This window comes from Rhinoraja longicauda, chromosome 33 (assembly GCF_053455715.1).
Source record: "Rhinoraja longicauda isolate Sanriku21f chromosome 33, sRhiLon1.1, whole genome shotgun sequence".
Lineage (NCBI taxonomy): Eukaryota > Metazoa > Chordata > Chondrichthyes > Rajiformes > Arhynchobatidae > Rhinoraja > Rhinoraja longicauda.
Genome location: NC_135985.1, coordinates 19,016,412 through 19,040,841, shown reverse-complemented (window position 1 = coordinate 19,040,841; position 24,430 = coordinate 19,016,412). Strand labels below are relative to the sequence as shown.

The following is a 24,430-nucleotide window of genomic DNA, read 5'->3' as shown; positions in this document are numbered from 1 at the left end:
AATTATGTACAGGTTCACCACCGATTTTCCGACAACCTTGGTTCCAGATTATCCGGTTTCCGGATTATCCGTTTTGCCGGGCCAACAGATGTCACGGCCTCAGAGAAGTCGGTCCTGCTAGGGTGACAGGGGGCCGAGGTACCAGCCCGCCAAGTCAGCCTCGGAAGTTGGCTATGGGAACGGATCTGCCGGCTCCGGCTGGGCTGGAGTTCCAGAGCCCGGCCACAGGGGGCAGATTTGACCTGCCGATCGGCCATGGAGGTCCCAATGAGGTTGAGATTGGCTCCCTCACCCGGCCTGAGTGCCACATTGTCGGAGGGGCTTCCAGGGGGCGGTTGCAAGTGTGCTCTCATAATTTTGTCTGGTTTGAAGTACGGGCTGAACTACCTGTTGCTGGGAAATCGGCGGTGAACCTGTAGCACCCTGTCTGACCAACCTGTGACCGATGGCCAACAAGAAACGCAATGCCCTCTGAATAGCCTCGGTCCCAGCATAGCTGTAGTTGGCCAAAGGATGTTCACCACTTCCTGTGGATGAATTTTTAAAAAGATTTTTAAACATACTAATCGATGCCACAAATGTTGCTAAAAGTGAAAGCCTGGTGCTCACGTAAATGGCCGTGTTGGCCACACGCCACCCAGAAAGCTGTGACTGCTCTCCTGTTTGAGAATAAACAGTGGTGTTGGCTTGCAAGCCAAGCATTCCAGTGGTGACGGCACTCGCGTTACGCTGACGTTATGGTACCAAACACTCCAGGCAGGTGGACATGATTGAAGTCCATTACATCGGTTAATGAAAGCAGCTGGAATTCGCTTCGACGATTGACACTAAAGTTGTCGCATCCCTGAACCAAGCTCTGTCCACTCTGGCAGCGCCCTCACAGTGCCAGAGGTCCGGGTTTGTTCCTGACCACGGGTGCTGTCTGTACGGAGCTTGTACGTTGGCCCTGTGTCTGAGTGGGTTTTCTCCGGGTGCTCTGGTTTCCTCGCACGTTCCAAGCATGTGCAGGTTTGCAGGTTAATTGGCTTCTGTATGTTGTCCCCTGTGCGCAGTATAGAACGAGAGTACGGGGTGCCCCCTGGTAGTGTGGTCACACTGGGCCGAACGGCCTGTCTTCACGCTGTATCTTTAATCAAAACTAAACTAAACAAAACACTCCCCTGGCCACAGTCTTCATGTGACTAACCTACAAACCTGCACATGCTTGGAACGTGCGAGGAAACCAGAGCACCCGGAGAAAACCCACTCAGACTCAGGGCCAACGTACAAGCTCCGTACAGACAGCACCCGTGGTCAGGAACAAACCCGGATCTCTGGCACTGTGAGGGCGCTGCCAGAGTGGTTAAAATTATGAGGGGGTTAATAGAGTGGACTGCAAAATCATTCCCCTTATCAGAGGTGAATAAAACTAGGGTAACAAATAAGAGATTTGGAGAGAACTTGAAGGAGAACGTTGTCAGCCAGAGAGTGGTGAGTAGACAATAGACAATAGACAATAGGTGCAGGAGTAGGCCATTCGGCCCTTCGAGCCAGCACCGCCATTCAATGTGATCCTGGCTGAACATTCTCAATCAGTACCCCGTTCCTGCCTTCTCCCCATACCCCCTGACTCCGCTATCTTTAAGAGCTCTATCTAGTTCTCTCTTGAAAGCATCCAGAGAATTGGCCTCCACTGCCTTCTGAGGCAGAGAATTCCACAGATTGACAACTTTCTGACTGAAAAAGGTTTTTCCTCATCTCCATTCTAAATGGCCTACCCCTTATTCTTAAACTGTGGCCCCTGGTTCTGACCTCCCCCAACATTGGGAACATGTTTCCTGCCTCTAACGTGTCCAATCCCTTGATAATTTTATATGTCTCAATAAGATCCCCTCTCATCCTTCTAAATTCCAGTGTACCTGGAATGCATCGCAAGAGAATGGCAGAGACAGAGTCACTGACAGTATTGAAGCGGTGTTCAGATGATCACTTGATTTGCTTGACATTGAAGGGCAGCTCGGGCAAAGGGCCCGTTCAGTGATGCCACCAACCCACAAATTAAAAAAGACCAATTTCTTTCCCCTTAAGTTCACCAGCTCCAATGAGCCACACAGAGATGCTTGGTTCAGAAGGCACCTGCGGAATAACACAGTCCCAGCCAATGGAACTAGTTGGTCATCTGGCTCACCCTCTACCATCCAAGTAGTCACAAAGTGCCATCCAATAGCAGCATAGTGGCGCAGTGGTAGAGTTACTGCCTTACAGCACCAGAGACCAAGGTTCAATCTTGACTGCAGGTGCTGTCTGCATGGAGTTTGTACATTCTCCCTGTGACCTGCGTGGGCTATCTCCAGGTGCTCCAGTTTCCTCTCACACTCCAAAAGACCGGCAGGTGTGTCAGTTTATTGGCTTTGGTAAGTGTGTATGATAGTGTTTGTGTACGGGGTGATCCCTTCTCGGCGTGGACTCGGTGGATTGAAGAGCTTGTTTCCAAGTTATGTCTCTAGAGCCTAAAGGTTTGTTGGTTAATTGCTTTCTGTAAATTGTTCCCTGTGTGTAGGATAGTGCCATTGTACGGGGTAATCGCTGGTCGGCGCGGACTCGTTGGGCCGAAGGGCCTGTTTCTGTGTTGTATCTTTAAAGTCTAAAGGCCAAAGGTCAGCAGTAACGGAGTTGTCGACTAACAATGGGATTCCGTTCCATCAATTAGTCCAGAGAAATCAGCCAAACTGTTCGACAGACACAAAATGCTGGACTGACTCAGCAGGACAGGCAGACTTCAGCGTCTGAAGAAAGGTCTCGACCCGAAATGTTACCCATTCCTTCTCTCCAGAGATGCTGCCTGCCCCGCTGAGTTACTCCAGCATTTTGTGCCTGTCTTCGATTTAAACCAGCATCTGCAGTTCCTTCCTACACGAAAGTTCTTCTACATTGGAGGCTTTGCAGGAATCATTGGACACCTATTGCTCCCTAGCGACACCAAGCCCACCGTGCGTGTGCTGAACCTGCAGGCTCTTGTCAACAAAGATGCCGCTCGTTCATTGATCGTCCTCATCTCTCTTTCCAAGCTAGTTGTGGAGCTGCAATGTTGCTCTTGGCCCATCGCCCGCTATATTAAATTGAATTGAATTGAATTGAATTGATTTTATTAGCCAAGTATTTATTCACAAAATGCTGGAGTAACTCAGCAGGTCAGGCAGCATCTCAGGAGAGAAGGAATGGGTGACGTTTCAGGTCGAGACCCTTCTTCTGAAGACCTGAAACGTCACCCATTCCTTCTCTCCTGAGATGCTGCCTGACCTGCTGAGTTACTCCAGCATTTTGTGAATAAATACCTTCGATTTGTACCAGCATCTGCAGTTATCTTCTCATTAGCCAAGTATGTACACATACAAGGAATTTGCCTTGGTGCTTTGCTCGCAAGTAACCGCGCGACATACAGTGAACAATTAAGAATAAGACATAATAATTTAAACATGTGAAGAATGAAATGCAATCCCAGAGCACAAGGAGGCTGCAGACCTTTGGCTGTTGAGTAGAGCAGCAGCGGATGCTTTGTGGGGACACACTTCACTCTCGGCATACGTAACACTATCACCTTTCTCTCCACAGAGGATCGGTGCCTCCGAGGTCAGTCCTGGCCTGCTCTACTTTGGCCGAAGCATCCATGGACAGTTGGACATGAACGACGATGGGCTGGTGGATCTGGCAGTCGGGTCTCTTGGCAGCGCCATTCAGCTATGGTTTGTTCACTGTCGTTACCAATAGTTTTACCGATGATTCATTCAGCCACATATTTCACCATTAGTCCAACTGCAACCATTTCCCCCTGGAACCTGAGTTCCTCACAATCCCAAAAGGATCACATAGAGTTCGCAGTTTGGTTCCTGGGCTACAATGAGTTAATTAATTTCAGTGGGAGGCGCATCTCCTCTCACTTCCCCAGGGCAGAGGTTTCATGACCTTGTGCTCCACACTGTGGTCCATCCTTGGAGCCGTTACACTTTACACCAGTGTTCCCTTTTGCAAGGCCAGCAAGGGCGGCACAGTGGTGCAGCAAAAGAGTTGGTGTCTTACAGTGCCGGAGACCCGGGATCAATCCTGTCCACGAGTGCTGTCTGTACGTAACGCCTGGGTTTCCTCTGGGTGCTCCGTTTTCATCCCACATTCCAAAAACGTGCAGGTTAATTTGCTTCTGTAAAATTGTCCCTAGTGTGTAAGATAGAACTAGTGTGAACAGTTTGGTCGGCACAAACTCGGTGGGCCGAAGGGCCTTTTTCTGCGCTGTATCTCTAAACTAAACCAAGTCCAGCTCTACATCTCCATTGCTCTGAAGCTACTGGGGTGTTTGTCAATTCAGCAACAACCACATGAAGAGTCCTCTGCCCCACGACGCAGCCTGTGTCTCCTGTGGACACACCGCTCAGAAGGAAGCAACGTCTCACAGGTAAAACACAAAGTGCTGGAGTAACTCAGTGGGTCAGGCAGCATCTGCGGAGGGAATGGACAGGCAACATGTCCAGTGGGGTCTCAAGAATGATCTCGATCCGAAACACAGCCTATCCATTACAACCTCATGCTGCCTGACCCACTGAGTTACTCCAGCAGATAGACACAAAATACTGGAGTAGGGTCAGGCAGCATCTCTGGGGAAAAAGAATAGGTGACATTTGGGTCGGAACACTTCTTCAGGCACTCCAGTATGTATGTTTTGCTCCAGATTCCAGCGTCTGCATGTCTTAGTGTCTCAGTGCTTCACAGGTGCTGAATAACTCGGCTGGTTCTCATTCTTTAACCTTCAGGTCTCGTAGCATAATCCAGGTCAACGCCAGCATGAGGTTCGAACCAGCGAAGATCAACATCTTCAACAAGAACTGTCGGAGAAACGACAAGGAGTGCAGCTGTATGACCGTGTTCATCTGCTTTACAGTTACAGCCAAAACGCCTGGGCTTCAGAACGATACCTTGGGTGAGTTTGGTGATCACACAGTGCGGGGAACTATGGTTGACTTTACAAGCTGCTAACCTCATCACAGTACGTTAGATCAAGAGCGGACTGGAGAAGCTCGATCGCCAGGGTATCCAGCCTCCCAACTCCATCCAATGCTGCAAAGCTAGTCTAGGAAGCAACAGCGGTCCTGATAGATACGTATGGAATTCATGACCATCTTAAGGAGCAGTTAACAATAGACAATAGACAATAGGTGCAGGAGGAGGCCATTCGGCCCTTCGAGCCAGCACCGCCATTCAATGTGATCATGGCTGATCATTCTCAATCAGTACCCCGTTCCAGCTTTCTCCCCATACCCCCTCACTCCGCTATCCTTAAGAGCTCTATCCAGCTCTCTCTTGAATGTATTCAGAGAATTGGCCTCCACTGCCCTCTGAGGCAGAGAATGCCACAGATTCACAACTCTCTGACTAAAAAAGTTTTCCTCATCTCTGTTCTAAATGGCCTACCCCTTATTCTTAAACTGTGGCCCCTGGTTCTGGACTCCCCCAACATTGGGAACATGTTTCCTGCCTCTAACATGTCCAATCCCTTAATAATCTTATACGTTTCGATAAGATCCCCTCTCATCCTTCTAAATTCCAGTGTATACAAACCTAGTCGCTCTAGTCTTTCAACATATGACAGTCCCGCCATTCCGGGAATTAACCTAGTAAACCTACGCTGCACGCCCTCAATAGCAAGAATATCCTTCCTCAAATTTGGAGACCAAAACTGCACACAGTACTCCAGGTGCGGTCTCACTAGGGCCCTGTACAACTGCAGAAGGACCTCTTTGCTCCTATACTCAACTCCTCTCATTATGAATGCCAACATTCCATTGGCTTTCTTCACTGCCTGCTGTACCTGCATGCTTCCTTTCAGTGACTGATGCACTAAGGCACCCAGATCACGTTGTACGTCCCCTTTTCCTAACTTGACACCATTCAAATAATAATCTGCCTTCCTATTCTTACCACCAAAGTGGATAACCTCACACTTATCCACATTAAACTGCATCTGCCATGCATCCGCCCACTCACACAACCTGTCCAAATCACCCTGCAACCTCATAGCATCTTCCTCACAGTTCACACTGCCACCTAGTTTTGTATCATCGGCAAATTTGCTAATGGTATTTTTAATCCCTTCATCCAAGTCATTAATGTATATTGTAAATAGCTGCGGTCCCAACACCGAGCCTTGCGGTACCCCACTAGTCACTGCCTGCCAATCTGAAAGGGACCCATTTATCCCCACTCTTTGCTTTCTGTCTGTCAACCAACTTTCTATCCATGTCAGTACCCTACCTCCAATACCATGTGCTCTAATTTTGCCCACCAATCTCCTATGTGGGACCTTGTCGAAGGCTTTCTGAAAGTTGAGGTACACCACATCCACCGGCTCTCCCCTGTCAATTTTCCTAGTTACATCCTCAAAAAATTCCAGTAGATTAGTCAAGCACGATTTCCCCTTCGTAAATCCATGCTGACTCGGAACGATCCTGTTACTGCTATCCAAATGCTCCGCAATTTCGTCTTTTATAATTGACTCCAGCATCTTCCCCACCACTGATGTCAGACTAACTGGTCTATAATTTCCCGTTTTCTCTCTCCCTCCTTTCTTGAACTCTTCCTTGTTGTCAGTGTTTGTCCTAAACCAACACCGTGGAAACCATTATTTTAACCTTTTATATCATGATAACTCCTGTTACATTACAGATAGACACAAAAAGCTGGACTAACTCAGCGGGTTAGGCAGCATCTTTGGATAGAAGGAATGGGTGACGTTTCGGGTCGAGACTCTTCTTCAGACTGAGAGCAAGGGTCTCGACCCGAAATGTCACCCATTCCTTCTCTCCAGAGATGCTCCCTGTCCCGCTGAGTTACTCCAGCATTTTGTGTCTATCTCAGAGAAGATGGAAGTTGAGCAAGCTTCTTAAACTGCTGGAGGAACACCTGGAGTGGTGGTGGGATGGAGTTCCAGGAAGTCGAACCAGTGACGAGGAAGCAACGATGATGGAGATGAGGAGGAATTTATTTTGCCAGAGGGTGGTGAATCTGTGGAAGAAGGCAAGTCATTGGGTATTTTAAAGGCAGAGTTTGATAGGTTTGTTGATTAGTATGGGCTTCAAGGGTTACGAGGAAAAGACAGCAGGATGGGAAAATAGATCAGCCATGATCGAATGGCGGACCGGGGGAGAAATGTCAGTGATGGTAATGCCATTCAATGTCAAGGGACGTTTAGCTTCTCAACTTGAGGAGATGGTCTTTGCTTGTCACTTTAGTGGTGCCATATGGAGAGAATGCACACCTTGTCAGTGAACAATGCAATGAATACTGTGGAAATCTGTCTGAATCTGACAATGGCAAGATCATTTTTAATTTTTTTTATTTAGCCATTATGTACAATGTCTCCATCAATGAGCGAAGATTCACACCCAGAGCGCTCTTTGATGACAACTTTGAAAAGTATGTTCACAGCAACATCAGCGTGGAACCCGAATTGGAGACCTGTGACCAATTCAACTTCCACGTTCTCGTAAGTACCAGACTTTGACATGCATTATCTATATACTAACGCTCTCGTTTGTTTGTCCCTCACTCCCTCCCCCCCTCACTCCCTCCCTCCCTCTAACAAACCCCGCTCCCCCACACCCCATTTTCTTCCCCTCCTCTGCGCCCCACCTGGACTTGCACCCAGGGCCGTTTTTACAGCATTATGGGCCCCCGGGCAAAGCAGTGTACTGGGGCCCCCACCGTTACTCTCCCCCACCCCCCTTTCCCTACCAGCCCCCCCCCCCTGTCGTGCCGGCGAAAAGCACTTACCGAAAAGCACTTAGCGATGGACTTAGGGTGCTACATTGTTGCAAAAAGCGCTTACAGATCGCTGTGAGAAGCACTTAGTGACCGAAAATGTTGCGAAAAAAGCACTTATTGAACCTACATTTTTAAAGTAGTATTTATTTATTGCAAGTCACTTAACATACACAGATCAGCATGGGGCCCCTATGCTCGTGGGCCCCCCGGCAAGTGCCCATCAGGCCCATGCGTTAAGACGGCCCTGCTTGCACCTACTTCTCCCCTCCACCTACATTGCTTCCTCAGGCAACACGATTCACCACTCTTCAATCCTTTTGTCTCACACCTGTTTTAAAAAAAATCTCTGACCTTTGTCCACCTGCCCATAAAACCCCCCCCCCCCCCCCCCCCCCCGGCCTGTGTTCACCTATTACCAAAGATAGACACAAAGTGCTGGAGTAACCCAGCGGGTCAGGCAGCATCTCTGAAGAAAAAGGATGGGTGATGTTTCAGGTCAGGACCCTTCTTCAGACTAATATCGTGATGTGGCCCTTCCACTGACACTATCCAACACACTAGGGACAATTTACAATCTTTGCCAAAGCCAATTAACCAACAAACCTGCACGTCTTTGGAATATGGGAGGGAACAGAAGCACCCAGAGAAAACCCACATGGTCACAGGGAGAACGTACAAACTCCGTACAGATCGCACCCGTAGTCAGGATTGCACTTGGGTCTCGGGCGCTGTAAGGCAGCAACTCTACCGCTGCGCCACTGTGCCGCACCAAAATCCTTTGAAAGGTAATTGATATATTCCTTGAGGGGATGTAGATAAAACCAGCATTTGTTGTCCATAACACCGTTAATGCACAGGAGCCATCCAACACTTTAACACAATGCCATCCATTTTTGATCGATGTCCAACTCATTGTGAATCGGAACAGGCACTACAATGGCACAAAACCAACACCAAGGGCTGTGTGCCAGAAGATGGGATTAGTGTAGATTGATATTCAATTGCTGACGTGGACCTGGTAAGCTAAAGGACTGTTTCATACTTTATGCTTCAATGTCCAATTACCCATGACAAATTGGTGATGGGTTGTGTTCAGGAAATTGTGCAGACCGTATAATGAATGTGCTGCTGTACTATTCACTACACCCTGAGGATATACAGAATCATAAAACTCCAAGTATTGTTTCAAATATCTCCCCTTCTCGGCTAAAATCAGACTTTTTTGTTTGCTTGTCCCAGGACACAATGGATTACGTGAAACCCATAGGATTCATACTGGACTTTGGCCTTTTGGACCCTGAGTATGGGCCAGTTTTGGATGATGGATGGCCAACATCAACTAGAGGCACGGTGGGTAGAGTGTGGTACCAGTGTGTTATCACGTGGCCTGCACACCTCAGTCACAGCGGCGGCACGGTGGCGCAGCGGTAGAGTTGCTGCCTTACAGCGCCAGAGACGCAGGTTCGATCCTGACAACGGGTGCTGTCTGTACGGAGTTTGTACTTTCTCCTCGTGACTGCGTGGGTTTTCCACGGGTGCTCCGGTTTCATCCCACACTCCAAATTACATACAGGTTTGTGGGTTAATTGGTTTTGGTAAAAATGGTAAATTGTCCCTCATGTGTGTAGGATAGGGCTAGTGTGTGGGGATGGCTGGTCAGCACAGACTCGGTGGGCCGAAGGGCCAGTTTCTGTGCTGTATCTCTAAACTAAACTAAATAAAACGTAGTTCCGAGAATGGGCCTTTAATTATTGTCTTCATTGAAGGCACTTTCTTGTTTAGTGGACTGGCACAACTGTACGACACCTGCTCAGATGTTGACAGAGTGTTATTATCTTATTAAAAATATTAAGTGGATAGTCACAAACATATTTAGGTTGCTGCTGCACCAAGGAATCTGGCAGTAACAGTAGGCGTGGTAGTTAAGCTGGTGGACCAATGATGTCAGGCTGTTATGTCACCCCATTATCTAACGCCGGGACACTTACACATACGGGACCATTTACAGTTGCCAAATTAAACGGCATGGTGGCGCAGCGGTAGAGTTGCTGCCTTACAGCGAATGCAGCGCCGGAGACTCAGGTTCGATCCTGACTACGGGCGCCGTCTGTACGGAGTTTGTACATTCTCCCCGTGACCTGCGTGGGTTTTCTCCGAGATCTTCGGTTTCCACCCACACTCCAAAGACGTACAGGTATGTACGTTAATTGGCTGGGCAAATGTAAAAAATTGTCCCTAGTGGGGTGTAGGCTAGTGTTAGTGTGCGGGGATCGCTGGGCGGCGCGGACCCGGTGGGCCGAAGGGCCTGTTTCTGCGCTGTATCTCTGTATCTGTGACCGTCAAACTGCATATCTTTGAGATGTGGGAGGAAACCGGAGCACCCTGAGGAAACCCACGTGGTCACTTGGGAGAAGGTGCAAACTCCACACAGACAGCACCCAAGGTCAGGATTGAACCCGGTTTCCGGCTCTGTGAGGTAGCAGCTCTAATGGTTTATTTCGCGTGGGGAGTCAGGCCTTGCTGTTGATGTCATTGCCCGATTTTTAATGTGACTAATAAGCCTTCAATGAATAAGGACCAGAAATAATGGATGCGGAGGGGGATGATTCCACTAGTGGGAGAGTCTAGGACCGGAGGGCACAGCTTCAGAATAAAAGGACGCACCTTTAGAAAGGAGATGAGGAGGAATGTGTTGAGCCAGAGGGTGGTGAATCTGTGGAATTCATTGGCACAGAGGGCTGCGGAGACCAAGACAATGGATATTTTTAAGACGGAGATTGACAGGTTCTTGATTAGTAAGGGTGTCGGGGTTATGGGGAGAAGGCAGGAGAATGGGGTTGGGAGGTAATGGTTGATCAGCCATGATTGATTGGCGGAGTAGACTTGATGGGCTGCATGGCCTAATACTGCTCCTATGACTTCTGAAGCACTGTCCAAAAATACATTGATGTGCACAGCATGCAATTAGTTTCAGGAGGATTCTCTGTGTCTGACAGCACACTGTCTTCAACAATAAACCTGACACGGCAGTCACAGCTGTGCACCAAGGCACAACCTTTGGCCACACAGTGTACTCTGTAAGGGAGCTTGAACTCTGGTCTCTATCAAAGGTGTGGCACTAAAAGCATCCCATCCGAAGATTTCAATGTGTCCCTCTGGCTTGCACAAGGAGAGATGAGTTGTGTACTTTGGCGTAAGGAGTGCACCGTGACTCCAACACTGGGATGCTGTTCAAAGCAGGACCTCGGGTCTCGAGGCAGGTGCTTCCCTCTCCACTGCCCCCTCCTCACCCCCAGCTGGGCTGGAACACTCCCCCACAATACCCCAGGCACCCGACTACCGGGAGCCTCTGAATCCGGAGTCTGATGAAATTCAAGCAGATTTATCGGCCTGGGCAGTCATCCAGCCTCGCATTTTCACCCATCTTCCAGTGGCTGTGTTTACGGAGGATTCTGACTCGCGTCTGACATGGCTTCTGCAGTCTGCGTGCTCTAATCACTCCCCCGAGATCTCTCTATTCATAAGCCCCCTCTGGCGCAGCACAATACCATACGGAAAATCCACGGGTCTGATTCCACTTTGAGCTGAGTTGGCTAAACGTAGCTCGTATGTAACACGAGGGTATATATAACACTTCAACTGCAGCATATAATGGTTTAAAGTACTGTGTAGCTTATCTCCGCTACACGGTAGCTTGTTAACCCTTTGTGCACTGCAAGCAGGCTGCAGCATCCTGGAGACAGCGAAGCATTGAACTTGTGAGCCTGAGCTTAGGTCCAGTAACGTTGGCCCGGAGTTCAATGCAGGTCCCGGAGGCAGCAGTTAAGGCATTGGTCAATGTTCATACCACTGTGGTGTAAACTGCCCAAGCAAAATATGAGATGCTGTTCCTCATTGGCTTCTCTAACTTCAGATAGTTCCTCTGTCCCTCTCTGTCCCCTCCCCCTTCCCAGTCCTCCCACTAGTCTTCCCGTCTCCTGCTACATCCTATCTTTGTCCCGCCCCCTCCCCTGACATCAGTCTGAAGAAGTATAAGAAAATAACTGCAGATGCTGGTACAAATCGAAGGTATTTATTCGCAAAATGCTGTCGTAACTCAGCAGGTCAGGCAGCATCTTGGGAGAGAAGGAATGGGCGACATCGCCCATTCCTTCTCTCCCGAGATGCTTCCTGACCTGCTGAGTTACTCCAGCATTTTGTGAATAAATACCTTCAGTCTGAAGAAGGGTCTTGACCCGAAACGTCACCCATTCCTTCTCTCCCGAGATGCTGTCTGACCCGCTGAGTTACTCCAGCTTTTTGTGTCTACCTTCGTTTTAAACCAGCATCTGCAGTTTTTTTCCCCTACAAAGTCCAGGGGAACATGTTGTTGGAACGATGCTTCGATGCAATGTTATACTGAGTCATCTTACAGAGAGTCCTCTTATAGAAACATCGAAAATTATTAAGGGATTGGACAGGCTAGATGCAGGAAATATGTTCCAGATGTTGGGGGAGTCCAGAACCAGGGGCCACAGTTTAAGAATAAGGGGTGGGCCATTTAGAACTGAGACGAGGAAAAACTTTTTCACCCAGAGAGTTGTGAATTTGTGGAATTCTCTGCCTCAGAAGGCAGTGGAGCTCGATTCACTGGATGCATTCAAAAGAGAGTTAGATGGAGGTCTGGAATCAAAGGATATGGGGTGAAGGCAGGAACGGGGTACTGATTGTGGATGATCAGCCATGATCACATTGAATGGCGGTGCTGGCTCGAAGGGCCGACTGACCTATTTTCTATGTATCTTCCAAAGGATCCTCCTTGATGTTCTGCCCCATATTTATTACTCAGTTGAGCTCATCGACTGCTCCTTCCTCTACCTACCTCTTCGGTGACCTTCGGACTATCCTTGATCAGGCTTTGCTGGCTTTACCTTGCATAAACATTATTCCCTTATTATGTATCTATACACTGTAAATAGCTCGATTATAATCATGTATTGTCTTTCTGCTCTCTGGATAGCACAAAACAAAAGCTTTTCACTGTAACTTAGATACACGTGACAATAACCTAAACTGAAACTTGTGGATAGAAAGTTATTGTCCATGTTATAGGAGCAGAATTAGTTCATTCGGCCCATCGAGTCTACACCGCCATTCAATCATGGCTGATATATTGTACCCTCACAACCCCATTCTCCTGCCTTCTCCCCATAAACCCTGACACCCTTACTAATCAAGAATCTGCCAATCTCCGCCTTAAACATATCCATTGACTTGGCCTCCACTTCCGTCTGTGGCAATGAATTCCACAGAATTAATACCCTCTGACTAAGAAATTCCTCCTCGTGTCCTTTCTTAAGGTGCGTCCTCTTATTCTGAGGCTATGGCCTCTTGTCCTAGACTCTCCCACAAGAGGAAACATCCTCTCCACATCCACTCTATTCAAGCCTTCCACTATTTGGTAATTTTCAATCGGGTCCCCCCTCATCCTTCTAAACTCCAGCGAGTGCAGGCCCAGTGCCATCAACCACTCATTACATGTTAACCCAATTATTCCTGGGATCACTCTCGTAAACCTCCTCTGGACCTTCTCCATCACCAGCACATCCTTCCCCAGACATGGGGCCCAAAACGGCTCACAATACCACTGTGCACAATTTGGCCATCCTGGCTCCAATGTTGCAACAATGCGTGCAGCAACTGGAGAGCTTCTGAAATGCAAGATGCGCTGGAGCATCAAGACAGGCTACATTAAGGCACAACTTTCCAACTTAATTTTAATTGTGAGAGCTCTTGCAGATAAATAGTCCACCATGACGTTTCAACAGATGGATGAGAGTGGATCTTATCGAAACGTATAAGATTGTTAAGGGGTTGGACACGTTAGAGGCAGGAAACATGTTCCCAGTGTTGGGGGAGTCCAGAACCAGGGGCCACAGTTTAAGAATAAAGGGTAGGCCATTTAGAACGGAGATGAGGAAAAACTTTTTCAGTCAGAGAGTTGTGAATCTGTGGAATTCTCTGCCTCAGAAGGCAGTGGAGGCCAATTCTCTGAATGCATTCAAAAGAGAGCTAGATAGAGCTCTTAAGGATAGCGGAGTCAGGGGGTATGGGGAGAAGGCAGGTACTGATTGAGAATGATCAGCCATGATCACATTGAATGGCGGTGCTGGCTCGAAGGGCCGAATGGCCTCCTCCTGCACCTGTTGTCTATTGTCTAACAGATCTTGTGTTCCAAAATGTCTCCATTTGATGCCTCGTGACACACAAAGTGCTGGACTAACACAGTGGGTCAGGCAGCATCAGCGGGAGGAATGGACAAGTGGCGTTTCTGCTCAGACTCCGCTACTTGGTCTCTGGAGAAGTGGAAGGGGTGGGGTAAGAAAGTCAATGGGTTTCAACCATGAGGTGCATCAATCTTTGGCACAGGGCAGCGCCCGTTTAAAGTCGGTTGTCCTGTGAATCCACGAGCTTATTTCCAGCCAAGATCCTCTGAAAGGATGGCTGGAATCTAATGGCGTCATTGGCGGAGAATGGTGCGGTTCATTGCTTGTTCTTGATTCCAACGCAGCTCGGCTTCTGGAGCGACTGTGGTGAGGACGAACACTGTGTTCCCGACCTGGTCATACGAGCTCGCACTGGCGTTCACGGTTCCAGGTGAGTAGCGGGTCTCCACGCCCTGCAACGTAATGATGAGCCGAATCGAGGAGGCTCTACGACGGAGACCTTGCATCTTTCTCCCCTCTTCCTCCTCTTGACCCGCTCAGTCCCACTGCCTGGTGGAACTGAATCACGCCTGTATTCCTGCGTGAGCACAGACAATGGGAATCTTGAGGTTATTTGACTTGGGAGTGGGGAGGAGCTTTACCACAGAGCCCACCTGAGTCAGGTGTATGTGGGGCCACTGGGTAATGTTTGGGGAAGCAAGTTCTAGACCTGCTCCACAGTCCACTGGTGGCATGGAGTTCACTGGCCCTGTACCTCACCCAAACAGTCGTAAGTGTCCTGGGTTCTTGCTGCCCCTGTAGAATTAGGAGCAGAACACAAAGTGGTGGTGGAACTTAGTGAGTCAGGCAGTATGTGCGTTGGGAAAAGGACATATGATATTTCATATCAGGACCCTTCTTCAGTCCAAACATGGGTCTTGAGTTGTAACATTGCCTGCCCATTTCCCTCCACAGATGCTGCCTGACCCACAGAGTTCCTTCAACGCTGCAGCATTTGCAGTCACTTGTGCCTCCACTTTAGAATTAGGAACTGGATAATCCAAACTGTGGAAACAAGGAATTGCAGATGCTGGTTGACACAAGAAGACACAGAGTGCTGGAGTAACTCAGTGGGTCAGTCGGCATCTCGGGAAAATACGGAGAAGCGGCATTTTGGGTCAGGGCCCATCTTCAGATTTCCCTGTCTCAGTCTGAAGAAAGGTCCCAACCGGGAATGTCGCCTACGCATATTCCCCTGAGATGCTGCCCGACCTGCTGAGTTACTCCAGCACTCTGTGGCATCTCCTCTAATCCAAACCGCAGCCTTAGTTTCCACTTACAGAAGGAACTGACAGACCAGAGGTGGTGTACTGGTCGACGTGTGTGGGTGAGTTGTAGAATGTTTCTTTGGGAATGTGGGGAGGATAAAATAGGATCACTGTAGGATTAGTGTAAAGTGCTCGATGGCCAGCATAGACTGAATGGGCCGAAGGGCCTGTTGCCATGGGTGTATGAGTCTAGGAGATAGCGAGGCCTTTTCCCATTTGGAGTTCTGGAGTTGGCTGGAGTTGCTGGAGAGGTTTGGAGTTTGACCCGGTTCACATGAGGTGCGTTAAGAAGGCAGTGAGACATCGGTGGCCTGCCTTCCCTCCCGCCAACCCATGGTTTGGGTCTTTTTCAGCCAGTTTCCCTTCACCGTTGAAGACACTCGGAGGAGGCTGACTCTGGATGTCTGGCTGGAGAACAAGAGGGAGAATGCATACAGCACCATCCTCAACATCACCTTCTCCAGGAACCTGCAGTTCGCAACCCTGGCACAGAAGGTGCGTGGCCTCTCTAAACCCCCTCTCTAAACCCCCCCTCTCTACCCCCCCCCTCTCTACCCCCCCTCTCTAACCCCCCCTCTCTACCCCCCCTCTCTAACCCCCCCTCTAACCCCCCCTCTCTAACCCCCCCCTCTCTAACCCCCCCATCTCTAACCCCCCCTCTAACCCCCCTCTCTAGCCCCCCCTCTCTAACCCCCCCTCTCTACCCCCCCTCTCTAACCCCCCCTCTCTAACCCCCCCTCTCTAACCCCCCTCTCTAAACCCCCCCTCTCTAAACCCCCCCTCTCTAACCCCCCCTCTCTAACCCCCCCTCTCTAACCCCCCCTCTCTAACCCCCCCTCTCTAACCCCCCCTCTCTAACCCCCCCTCTCTAACCCCCCCTCTCTAACCCCCCCTCTCTAACCCTCCCTCTCTAACCCCCCCTCTCTAACCCCCCCTCTCTAACCCCCCTCTCTAACCCCCCCCTCTCTAACCCCCCTCTCTCTAACCCCCCCCTCTCTAACCCCCCCTCTCTAACCCCCCCTCTCTAACCCCCCCTCTCTAACCCCCCCTCTCTAACCCCCCCTCTCTAACCCCCCCTCTCTACCCCCCCCCTCTAACCCCCCCTCTCTAACCCCCCCTCTCTAACCCCCCCTCTCTACCCCCCCCTCTCTAACCCCCCCCTCTCTAACCCCCCCTCTCTAACCCTCCCCTCTCTAACACCTCCCTGCCCTCACTAACTCCCACCACCACCAGTCCCACTCTCTGCCAGTGTAAACCTCACTGACTAACATCATGGTTACACTGCCATGTCTACACCACCGATGCAGAATTCTAACCTTTATGTTCCTCAGTGTGTAACAACCAAAACTAAAAGAGAAATCCTCAGTCCTCAAGGCCCGGGCACAAGTTTATGTGCACCTCTTGCTTGGACTGTGTTCACATTCCTGAGCAAAGTCAGCTCGACCTTGAATGATTAAACAGTATTCTGACAAGGATGACTACTTGTAAGCATTTTGTACACTTCTATGGCCTACAGCACCATTTTTGATTTAAAGCCACCTCAGCTTGTCTGGAATCCCTTCCAGAGTCCACAAGGCGACCAGACATCCACCACTGAGAAATCACCCAGAGAAGCCACTTGGCTGAGCCCAAGTGGTGGGTGAGCCAGCAAACCCCATCACTGGACAGCCTGGCTATGCGTCCTCTTCACCCAAAGTCAGTCACTGCCTGCCATCCCTCAGCTTCTCTCTCACCTCCTTAAAGATGGCACATTGGCGCAGCGGTAGAGTTGCTGCCTCACATCGCCAGAGAACCGGGTTCGATCCTGACTGCGGGTGCTGTCTGTACAGAGTTTGCACCTTCTCCCCGTGACCATGTTAGTTTTCTCCGGATGCTCCGGTTTCCCCCCACACTCCAAAGATGCACAGGTTTGTAGGTTAATTGGGTTTGGTAAATTGTCCCCAGTGTGGAGGATCGTGCTAGTGTACGGGTGGTCATTGTCAGTACAGACTCGCTGGGCCAAAGGGCTTATTTCCACACTGTATCTCTAAACTGAGTTAAACTAAAGTTTAAAGCCTTCCTTTGCTCTAACTTTGCCTCGTTGGTATTAGTATTGGTTTATTATGGTCGTGTTACCAGGATACAGTATGGTATGATTTGCCTATTTAGGACCTTGTCCATCCCCGACATTTAGGGCAGCACGGTGGTGCATTGGTGATGCCATTGCCTCACAGCACCAGAGACGTGGGTTCGATCCTCACCTTGCCATCTGTGTGGAGTTTGCATGATCTCCCTGTGACCCAGTGTGTAGGATAGTGCTAGTGTACAGGGTTGACCATTGATCGGCATGGACTTGCTGGGCCGAAGGGCCTTTTTCCACACTGTATATCTTAAGACTAAAGTAGCTTTAAGATAACTTAACACAATTGGTCATAATTAGTCAATGGGCCTTGCCAAGATCTGGGTAATGTGAGGCAGTGCGTTGTGGATTGGTCTGAGAAGCTTTATGGGACTGCTAATTAATTGGGAGGGAAGGCTGACTGTGCCACTGTCAGATGCAGCTGCTACATTGAATATTGCACTTTACAGTCTTACAACACTGATACGGCACATTTGACAGAACTGTACCAAGCCCAAGGTTCAGTTACAGGCTCGCCTCAAGTTCCAATGGTTGAAAACATAGTAAAGCACGGCACCAGGCCATTCGGCCCAGCTGCTCCATGATAGCCTTCACTCTCCACTTTGGGATAATCCCAGCAAGTCAAACACCCATCCTGCCTTAGAAGGGTCTCGACCCAAAACGTCACCCTTTTCCTTCTCTCCAGAGATGCTGCCTGTCCCGCTGAGTTGCCCCAGGTTTTTGTGACTATCTTCTGCCTTGGAAAGATATTGTTGTTCCTTCATTGTTATCAGAGGATCACACCAGAGTCAGACGAAGTGAAAGAGAATTATAATATTGCTATTTATTGGAATTACAGTGAAGGTTTTCACTTCTTTTTCTAAATGGGAAGGCAAATAAGGGTAGGCATGCACAGAAAATGACAGGGGGCATTGAGGAATGTTGATTAACAGAGAGATCAAATTTGTAGTTTGTTGCAAGTGACACTGTGGGTGGGTAGAGCGGTGAAGAAGCCATATGGTCTGCTTGCCTTCATAGGTCAGGGCATGGAATATAAGAATTGGGATATTGTGCTGTAACTTTATAAAAACTCATTAGGCATCACTTGCTCGCAACACTATAGAATGGAGGTGACTGCGTTTGAGAGAGCAGGTAGATTTACCGGGATGTTGCCTGGATCCGAGGACTGTGGTCATGGATAGGCTAGGCTCATTCTGCTCAGAGCCTAGGAGGCTGAGGGATGCCTGAGAAAAGTGCATAAGATTACGAGAGGTGTAGATAGGTAGAAGGCGAAACATTTCCTCTCGTGTACGAGGTATTAAAAAACAAGGGAACATGGGCAGCACAGTGGGGCAGGGGTAGAATTGTTGCCTTACAGCGCCACACACCTGGGTGAGGTATGTACAAATATGTACAAATCCAGAATCAACAAATTTACCCCAGGTTGGGAACCCTTGCTGTAAGACATAGGAGCAGGATTAGGCCATGTAGCCCAGTGAATCTGCTCCACCATTCGATCAGGACTGCTCCCTCTTTCCCTCTCAGCCCCATTCTCTTGCCTTCTCCTTGTAACCTTTAAAATACGTAACACCCTTTCTAATCAAGAACCTATCAATCTCCGGTTTAAAAATACCCAATGACGTGGCCTCCACCACCATCTGTGGCAATGAAGTCCACAGATTCACCACCCTCTGGCTAGAGAAATTGCTCTTCAACTCCATTCTAAAGGTACGTCCTTTTATTCTGAGTGCCCTCAGGTCCTAGTCTTTCCCACTACTGGAAACATCCTCTCCACATCCACTCTATCCAGGCCTTTCATTATTTGGTAGATTTCAAGATTTCCTTCATTAAAATGAAGAAAATCCCAAAGCATTTCATAAATATATTAGGGGCAAGAAGTAGTCGGAGCAAGTGGGTAACAAGAGAAAGTGGAGGGTCAGTTAAGGACCAGTGTGTCTTTCAGTGCCTGGAGTCAAAGAACATAAAGGGTGCTCTTACATAAATACTTTCTATCGAATCGACGTTTCGGGTCGGAATCCTACTTTGGGCTGAAAGTGGTGGGGGGGGATGGAGGGTGGGTCACCTGTTGCCAGCCCTGACATGTTCTGGCGTTTTCTCGTCTCCAGCTTATTTCTTCCCCCCCCCTCCCTTCTACTATCAATCTATTCTTCTTCTCCAGAGATGCTGCCTGACCCACTGAGTTACACCAGCATTTTGTGTCCATCTTTGGTGTGAACCAGCATCTGCAGTTTCTCACAGCACACTTCCTATCTGCTGTTCAGTTATGATGTTTTTCACCATGGAGAGCAACAACACAATTGAAAGGGACAGGATTAAATTCCAGAACAAATTGTCCTGGAAGAGGAAGAGGTATTAGATGTCTTAGTGGGCTTAAAGGTGGATAAATCCCCAAGGCCTTTGAGATGTATTCCAGCCTGCTAAGGGAGGAGACCGATGGGGAACTGACAGAACCCTTCAAATCCTTGACTCCAGAGGAGGTGCCAGATGACTGGTGGACAGCAAATGTGCGAGGTAATTGCAGGGAAACGTTCTGAGACACGATTCTTTTCCCTCTCTCGTTACAGGCCGAAGCTGACGTGAAAATTGACTGCAACGTTTTGGAAAAATGGAACAGCAGCAAAGTTTGCACAGTGGCCCACCCAGTGTTCCGCTCCCAATCCAAGGTAGGAGGCTTTGTTCTTGACTAGTCCCCTGACCTGGGTGATGTGGGTCTTCGATGATACCACCTGCCTTCTCGAGCCAACGCTTCCTGTCGGTCCCGTCGATGGTGGAGAGTTCAATACCCATCCAAGCCGTGAAATGCTTTGTTGAAATGTGGCCACCATAATATAGGGAACACAGATCCCACTAACGAGAACATGACGATGAACAATTAGCCTTTTTTTTTGTATCATTACGGGAAGGATAAATATTGGCCAGGACATTAGTGATACGGCCCCTGCAGACTTCCAATGTGTGCAGTTTTGGTCTCCAAATTTGAGGAAGGATATTCTTGCTATTGAGGGCGTGCAGCGTAGGTTCACTAGGTTGATTCCCGGAATGGCGGGACTGTCGTATGTTGAAAGGCTGGAGCAAGTAGGCTTGTATACACTGGAATTTAGAAGGATGAGGGGGGATCTTATTGAAACATATAAGATAATTAGGGGATTGGACACATAACATAACAACACTTTATTGTCACTCGGCACAACACCGAGCGAAATTTCAGCAGTCACACAAAACACAGCAAAAAAGAAAAGAACACAGGACACCCGACCCCAACACAAACATCCATCACAGTGACTCCAAACACCCCCTCACTGTGATGGAGGCAACAAAACTTCCCCTCTCCTCCCCCCGCACCCACGGACAGGCAGCTCGACCCCTACCGAGGCAAACGACACGCACAGCCCCCGCAAGGGGATGGAAGGCCCCACGGCCGAGCCGTCCCGGGCACCGAAACGTCCCGCAGCCAAACCGGGCGATGTTAAGTCCAGCGGCCAAGCCGCACCGGGCACTGAAACGTCCCGCGGCCGAGCCGCACTGGGCACTGAACGTCCCGCGGCCGAGCCGCACCGGGCACTGAAACGTCCCGCAGCCGAGCCGCACCGGGCACTGAAACGTCCCGCGGCCGCGCCGCACCGGGCACTGAAATGTCCCGTGGCCGCACCGGGAGATGTTAAGTCCAGCGGCCGAGCCGCACCGGGCACTGAAACGTCCCGCTGCCGAGCCGCGCCTGCGATGTTAAGGCCCACAGCCGAGCCGCGCCGGGCGATGTTAAGGCCCGCAGCCGAGCCGCGCCCCTGGGAAGAGACCCAATAAAAGAAAGGTTTCCCCCCGCCCCCCCCACCCCCACCACACATACACAGCCAAAAACAGAAACAAAAACCATCCCAACACCGACACAAACAAAAAAAAAAGAAAAAAAGACAACAGACTGCCAGAGAGCCGCAGCCGTTAGGCGCAGCCAACTCCTCCCATTAGAGGCAGGAAACATGTTCCCAATGTTAGGGGAGTCCAGAACAAGGGGCCACAGTTTAAGAATAAGGGGTAGGCCATTTAGAACGGAGATGAGGAAGAACTTTTTCAGTCAGAGAGTGGTGAAGGTGTGGAATTCTCTGCCTCAGAAGGCAGTGGAGGCCAGTTCGTTGGATGCTTTCAAGAGAGAGCTGGATAGAGCTCTTAAGGATAGCGGAGTGAGGGGGTATGGGGAGAAGGCAGGAACGGGGTACTGATTGAGAGTGATCAGCCATGATCGCATTGAATGGCGGTGCTGGCTCGAAGGGCTGAATGGCCTACTCCTGCACCTATTGTCTATTGTCTATTGTCTATTGTCTAAGCCATGGGATCATTTACATCCATCTGAAAGAGAAGACAGACCCTTGGTTTAACATCTCACCTGGAGGATAAAATTACACCAGTTTAGTTTAGTTTAGAGATACAGCATGGAAACAGGCCCTTCGGCCCACCAAGTCCACGCCAACAGGCAACCATCCACACACTAGTTCTATCCTGCACACTAGAGACAATTTACAGAAGCCATTTAACCTACAAACAAACTCCCAGAGTGGGACTTGGAACTGTTTGACTATTAATGAAGGACCAAGATCAATGATAACTGTTGGTCCTAATCAGATGCTGGAGGCAAGGCCAGGATTAGAGGCCGAGAGAAGCTGGAGGTGAGCCACTTCCATGACCACTGCAGCCACTCTGTTGAAGGAGGCAATTGGGAGGTAGTGTCAGGATTTACACCCAGTAACTATGAAACAGTGACAATATACTTGCAGGACAGAATGGTGTGTGAAGGGAAAGTGGCTCATTTCACTTGGTGGTAGAGTCTACGAGTTTGCTAGGTGCTGCAGCAGTGAGGTGTGTAACAATGTGGACAGTATTCACTGTGGCTGCTGTGACTAGTGGTGTAGGGTGGTAGATGAGGGTCGGTCAGACAGGCTGCCTTGTTCTCACAGGTGTCTCCATCACATTTAGCTATGGGCCGGACATGGAGGATATTCCTTCTGTAGAATTTGAAAGATCACAAAATGGGTGGCGCGGTGCTGCTGCGATAGAGTAATGCAGAGACCTGGGTTCGATACTGACTACGGGTGCTGTCTGTACGGAGTTTGTACGTTCCTCCTGTCACCACATTGGGCTTTCTCCGGGAGCTCCAGTTTCCTCCCACACTCCAAAGACGTACAGGTTGCTAAGTTAATTGGCCTCAGTAAAGATTGTCAATTGTCCCTAGTGTGTAGGATAGCGCTGGTGTGCAGGGATCACTGGTCAGTGTGGACTCGGTGGGCCGAAGGGCCTGTTTCCGCGCTGTATCTCTAAACTAAACTAACAGCAAGCTTGTCATCTTTAAGTTAAGTGTCAGGTATGTGTTTATTCTTCTGCTTGTTCTATTATTGCTTATATCATAATTGAACGGTTTGTTAGACCATTTTGGAGGGTAGTTTAGAGATTACACCACTGGGGCTGGAGTCAGCAACAGGGCCACACTGGATGAGGTTAGTGGTAAACACCTTCCTTCCTCACTGGAGACCATGAGGGAACTTGACGGGCTTTCCACCACTATCCAGCTGTCATGGCAACCGATTATTTAATTTTCTATAGTGGAACTTTACGAGGATGTTGCCAGGACTAGAGGGCCCGAGCTAGAGGGGGAGGTTGAGTAGGCCTGGACTCTATTCCTTGGAGCGCAGGAGGATAAGGGGTGATCTTATAGAGGTGTATAAAATCATGAGAGGAATAGATCGGGTAGATGCACAGAGTCTCTTGCCCGGTCTAGGCGAATAGAGGACCAGAGGACATAGGTTTAAGGTGAAGAGGAAAAGATTTAATAGGAATTTGAGGGGTAACATTTAAACACAATGGGTGGTGAGTGTATAGAACAAGCTGCCAAAGGAGGTAGTTTAGACAGGGACTATCCCAACGTTTAAGAAACAGTTAGACAGTTACATGGATAGGACAGGTTTGGAGGGATGTGGGCCAAACGCGGGCAGGTGGGACTAGTGTAGCTGGGACATGTTGACCAGTGTGGGCAAGTTGGGCCGAAGGGCCTGTTTCCACACTGTTTCACTCTATGACTTGAACTCTTGTCACTAAATTGTTAACCTGAGATGCTGGCACCATCGCCCACTGTGTGAGTCTAAAGGATCACTACCTAAATGGTGAAAAGGAACAGGAATGCCTGGGAGGTGTCATTTGATTTAGCGCTGATCGCAAATGTAACGTCAACCCCCCCCCCCCAACGATGACTGGGGTTCTCGGCACACAGGGAGTTACCAGAACTTTCCATTATGGTTGGTTTGGGGCTACTGAAGAATGACAAAAGTCTGCGGCACAAACAGAATCCTGTCTCTGGATTGAATTTCGAGTGATCAGAGACGAAGAATGCAAGTGTGTGGCAACGGGAGCCTTAACCAGTGCCAGACAGCAGATAAGTCAGCAAGTGGAAACCGTGGTGACATCAGGCAGTCCGAGCCCCTGCACGCTACAAGCTTCATCTCAGCTGCTGACTCGGCCCCTCTCTGCCCTTTCAAGTCCATAATTCGACCCAATCTTTCCGAAAACCAAACAAACAAAAAAACATTTAAATTACGTCTGGAAACTTTGGCGAGGGAAGATTCATGGCCCTGTGAAAGGGAGGGAGGGAGGTTGGACAACACATAGAAACATAGAAAATAGGTGCAGGAGTAGGCCATCGAGCCAGCGCCGCCATTCAACATGATCATGGCTGACCATCCAATGAATCAGTACCCCGTTCCTGCCTTCTCCCCAAATCCCTTGATTCCAACAGCTTTAGCGTTAGCTGGGATGTGGCTTCACTGTTGTGCCAGCGCTCTGCGTCTGTACCCAACGGGTCAGTGGCGGGACTGGTACATTGCGACTGGTCACCTCTGCGGCACGGTAGCGCAGCGGTAGAGTTGCTGCTTTACAGCGAATGCAGCGCCGGAGACTCAGGTTCGATCCTGACTACGGGCGCCGTCTGTACGGAGTTTGTACGTTCTCCCCGTGACCTGCGTGGGTTTTCT

General features: G+C 49.4%; 1 protein-coding gene across 1 annotated transcript in view; it reads left to right on the top strand.

Moving 5' to 3' along the window:
• LOC144609069 (integrin alpha-11-like) overlaps window positions 1-24,430 on the top strand; it is a 159,898-nt gene that overhangs the window by 109,679 nt on the left and 25,789 nt on the right. The window contains exons 15-21 of the mRNA XM_078427415.1: window positions 3,592-3,722; window positions 4,782-4,948; window positions 7,368-7,510; window positions 9,028-9,138; window positions 14,339-14,424; window positions 15,655-15,796; window positions 19,985-20,083. Coding sequence (XP_078283541.1) covers window positions 3,592-3,722; window positions 4,782-4,948; window positions 7,368-7,510; window positions 9,028-9,138; window positions 14,339-14,424; window positions 15,655-15,796; window positions 19,985-20,083 — 879 coding nt within the window. The remainder of the gene's footprint in view (window positions 1-3,591; window positions 3,723-4,781; window positions 4,949-7,367; window positions 7,511-9,027; window positions 9,139-14,338; window positions 14,425-15,654; window positions 15,797-19,984; window positions 20,084-24,430) is intronic.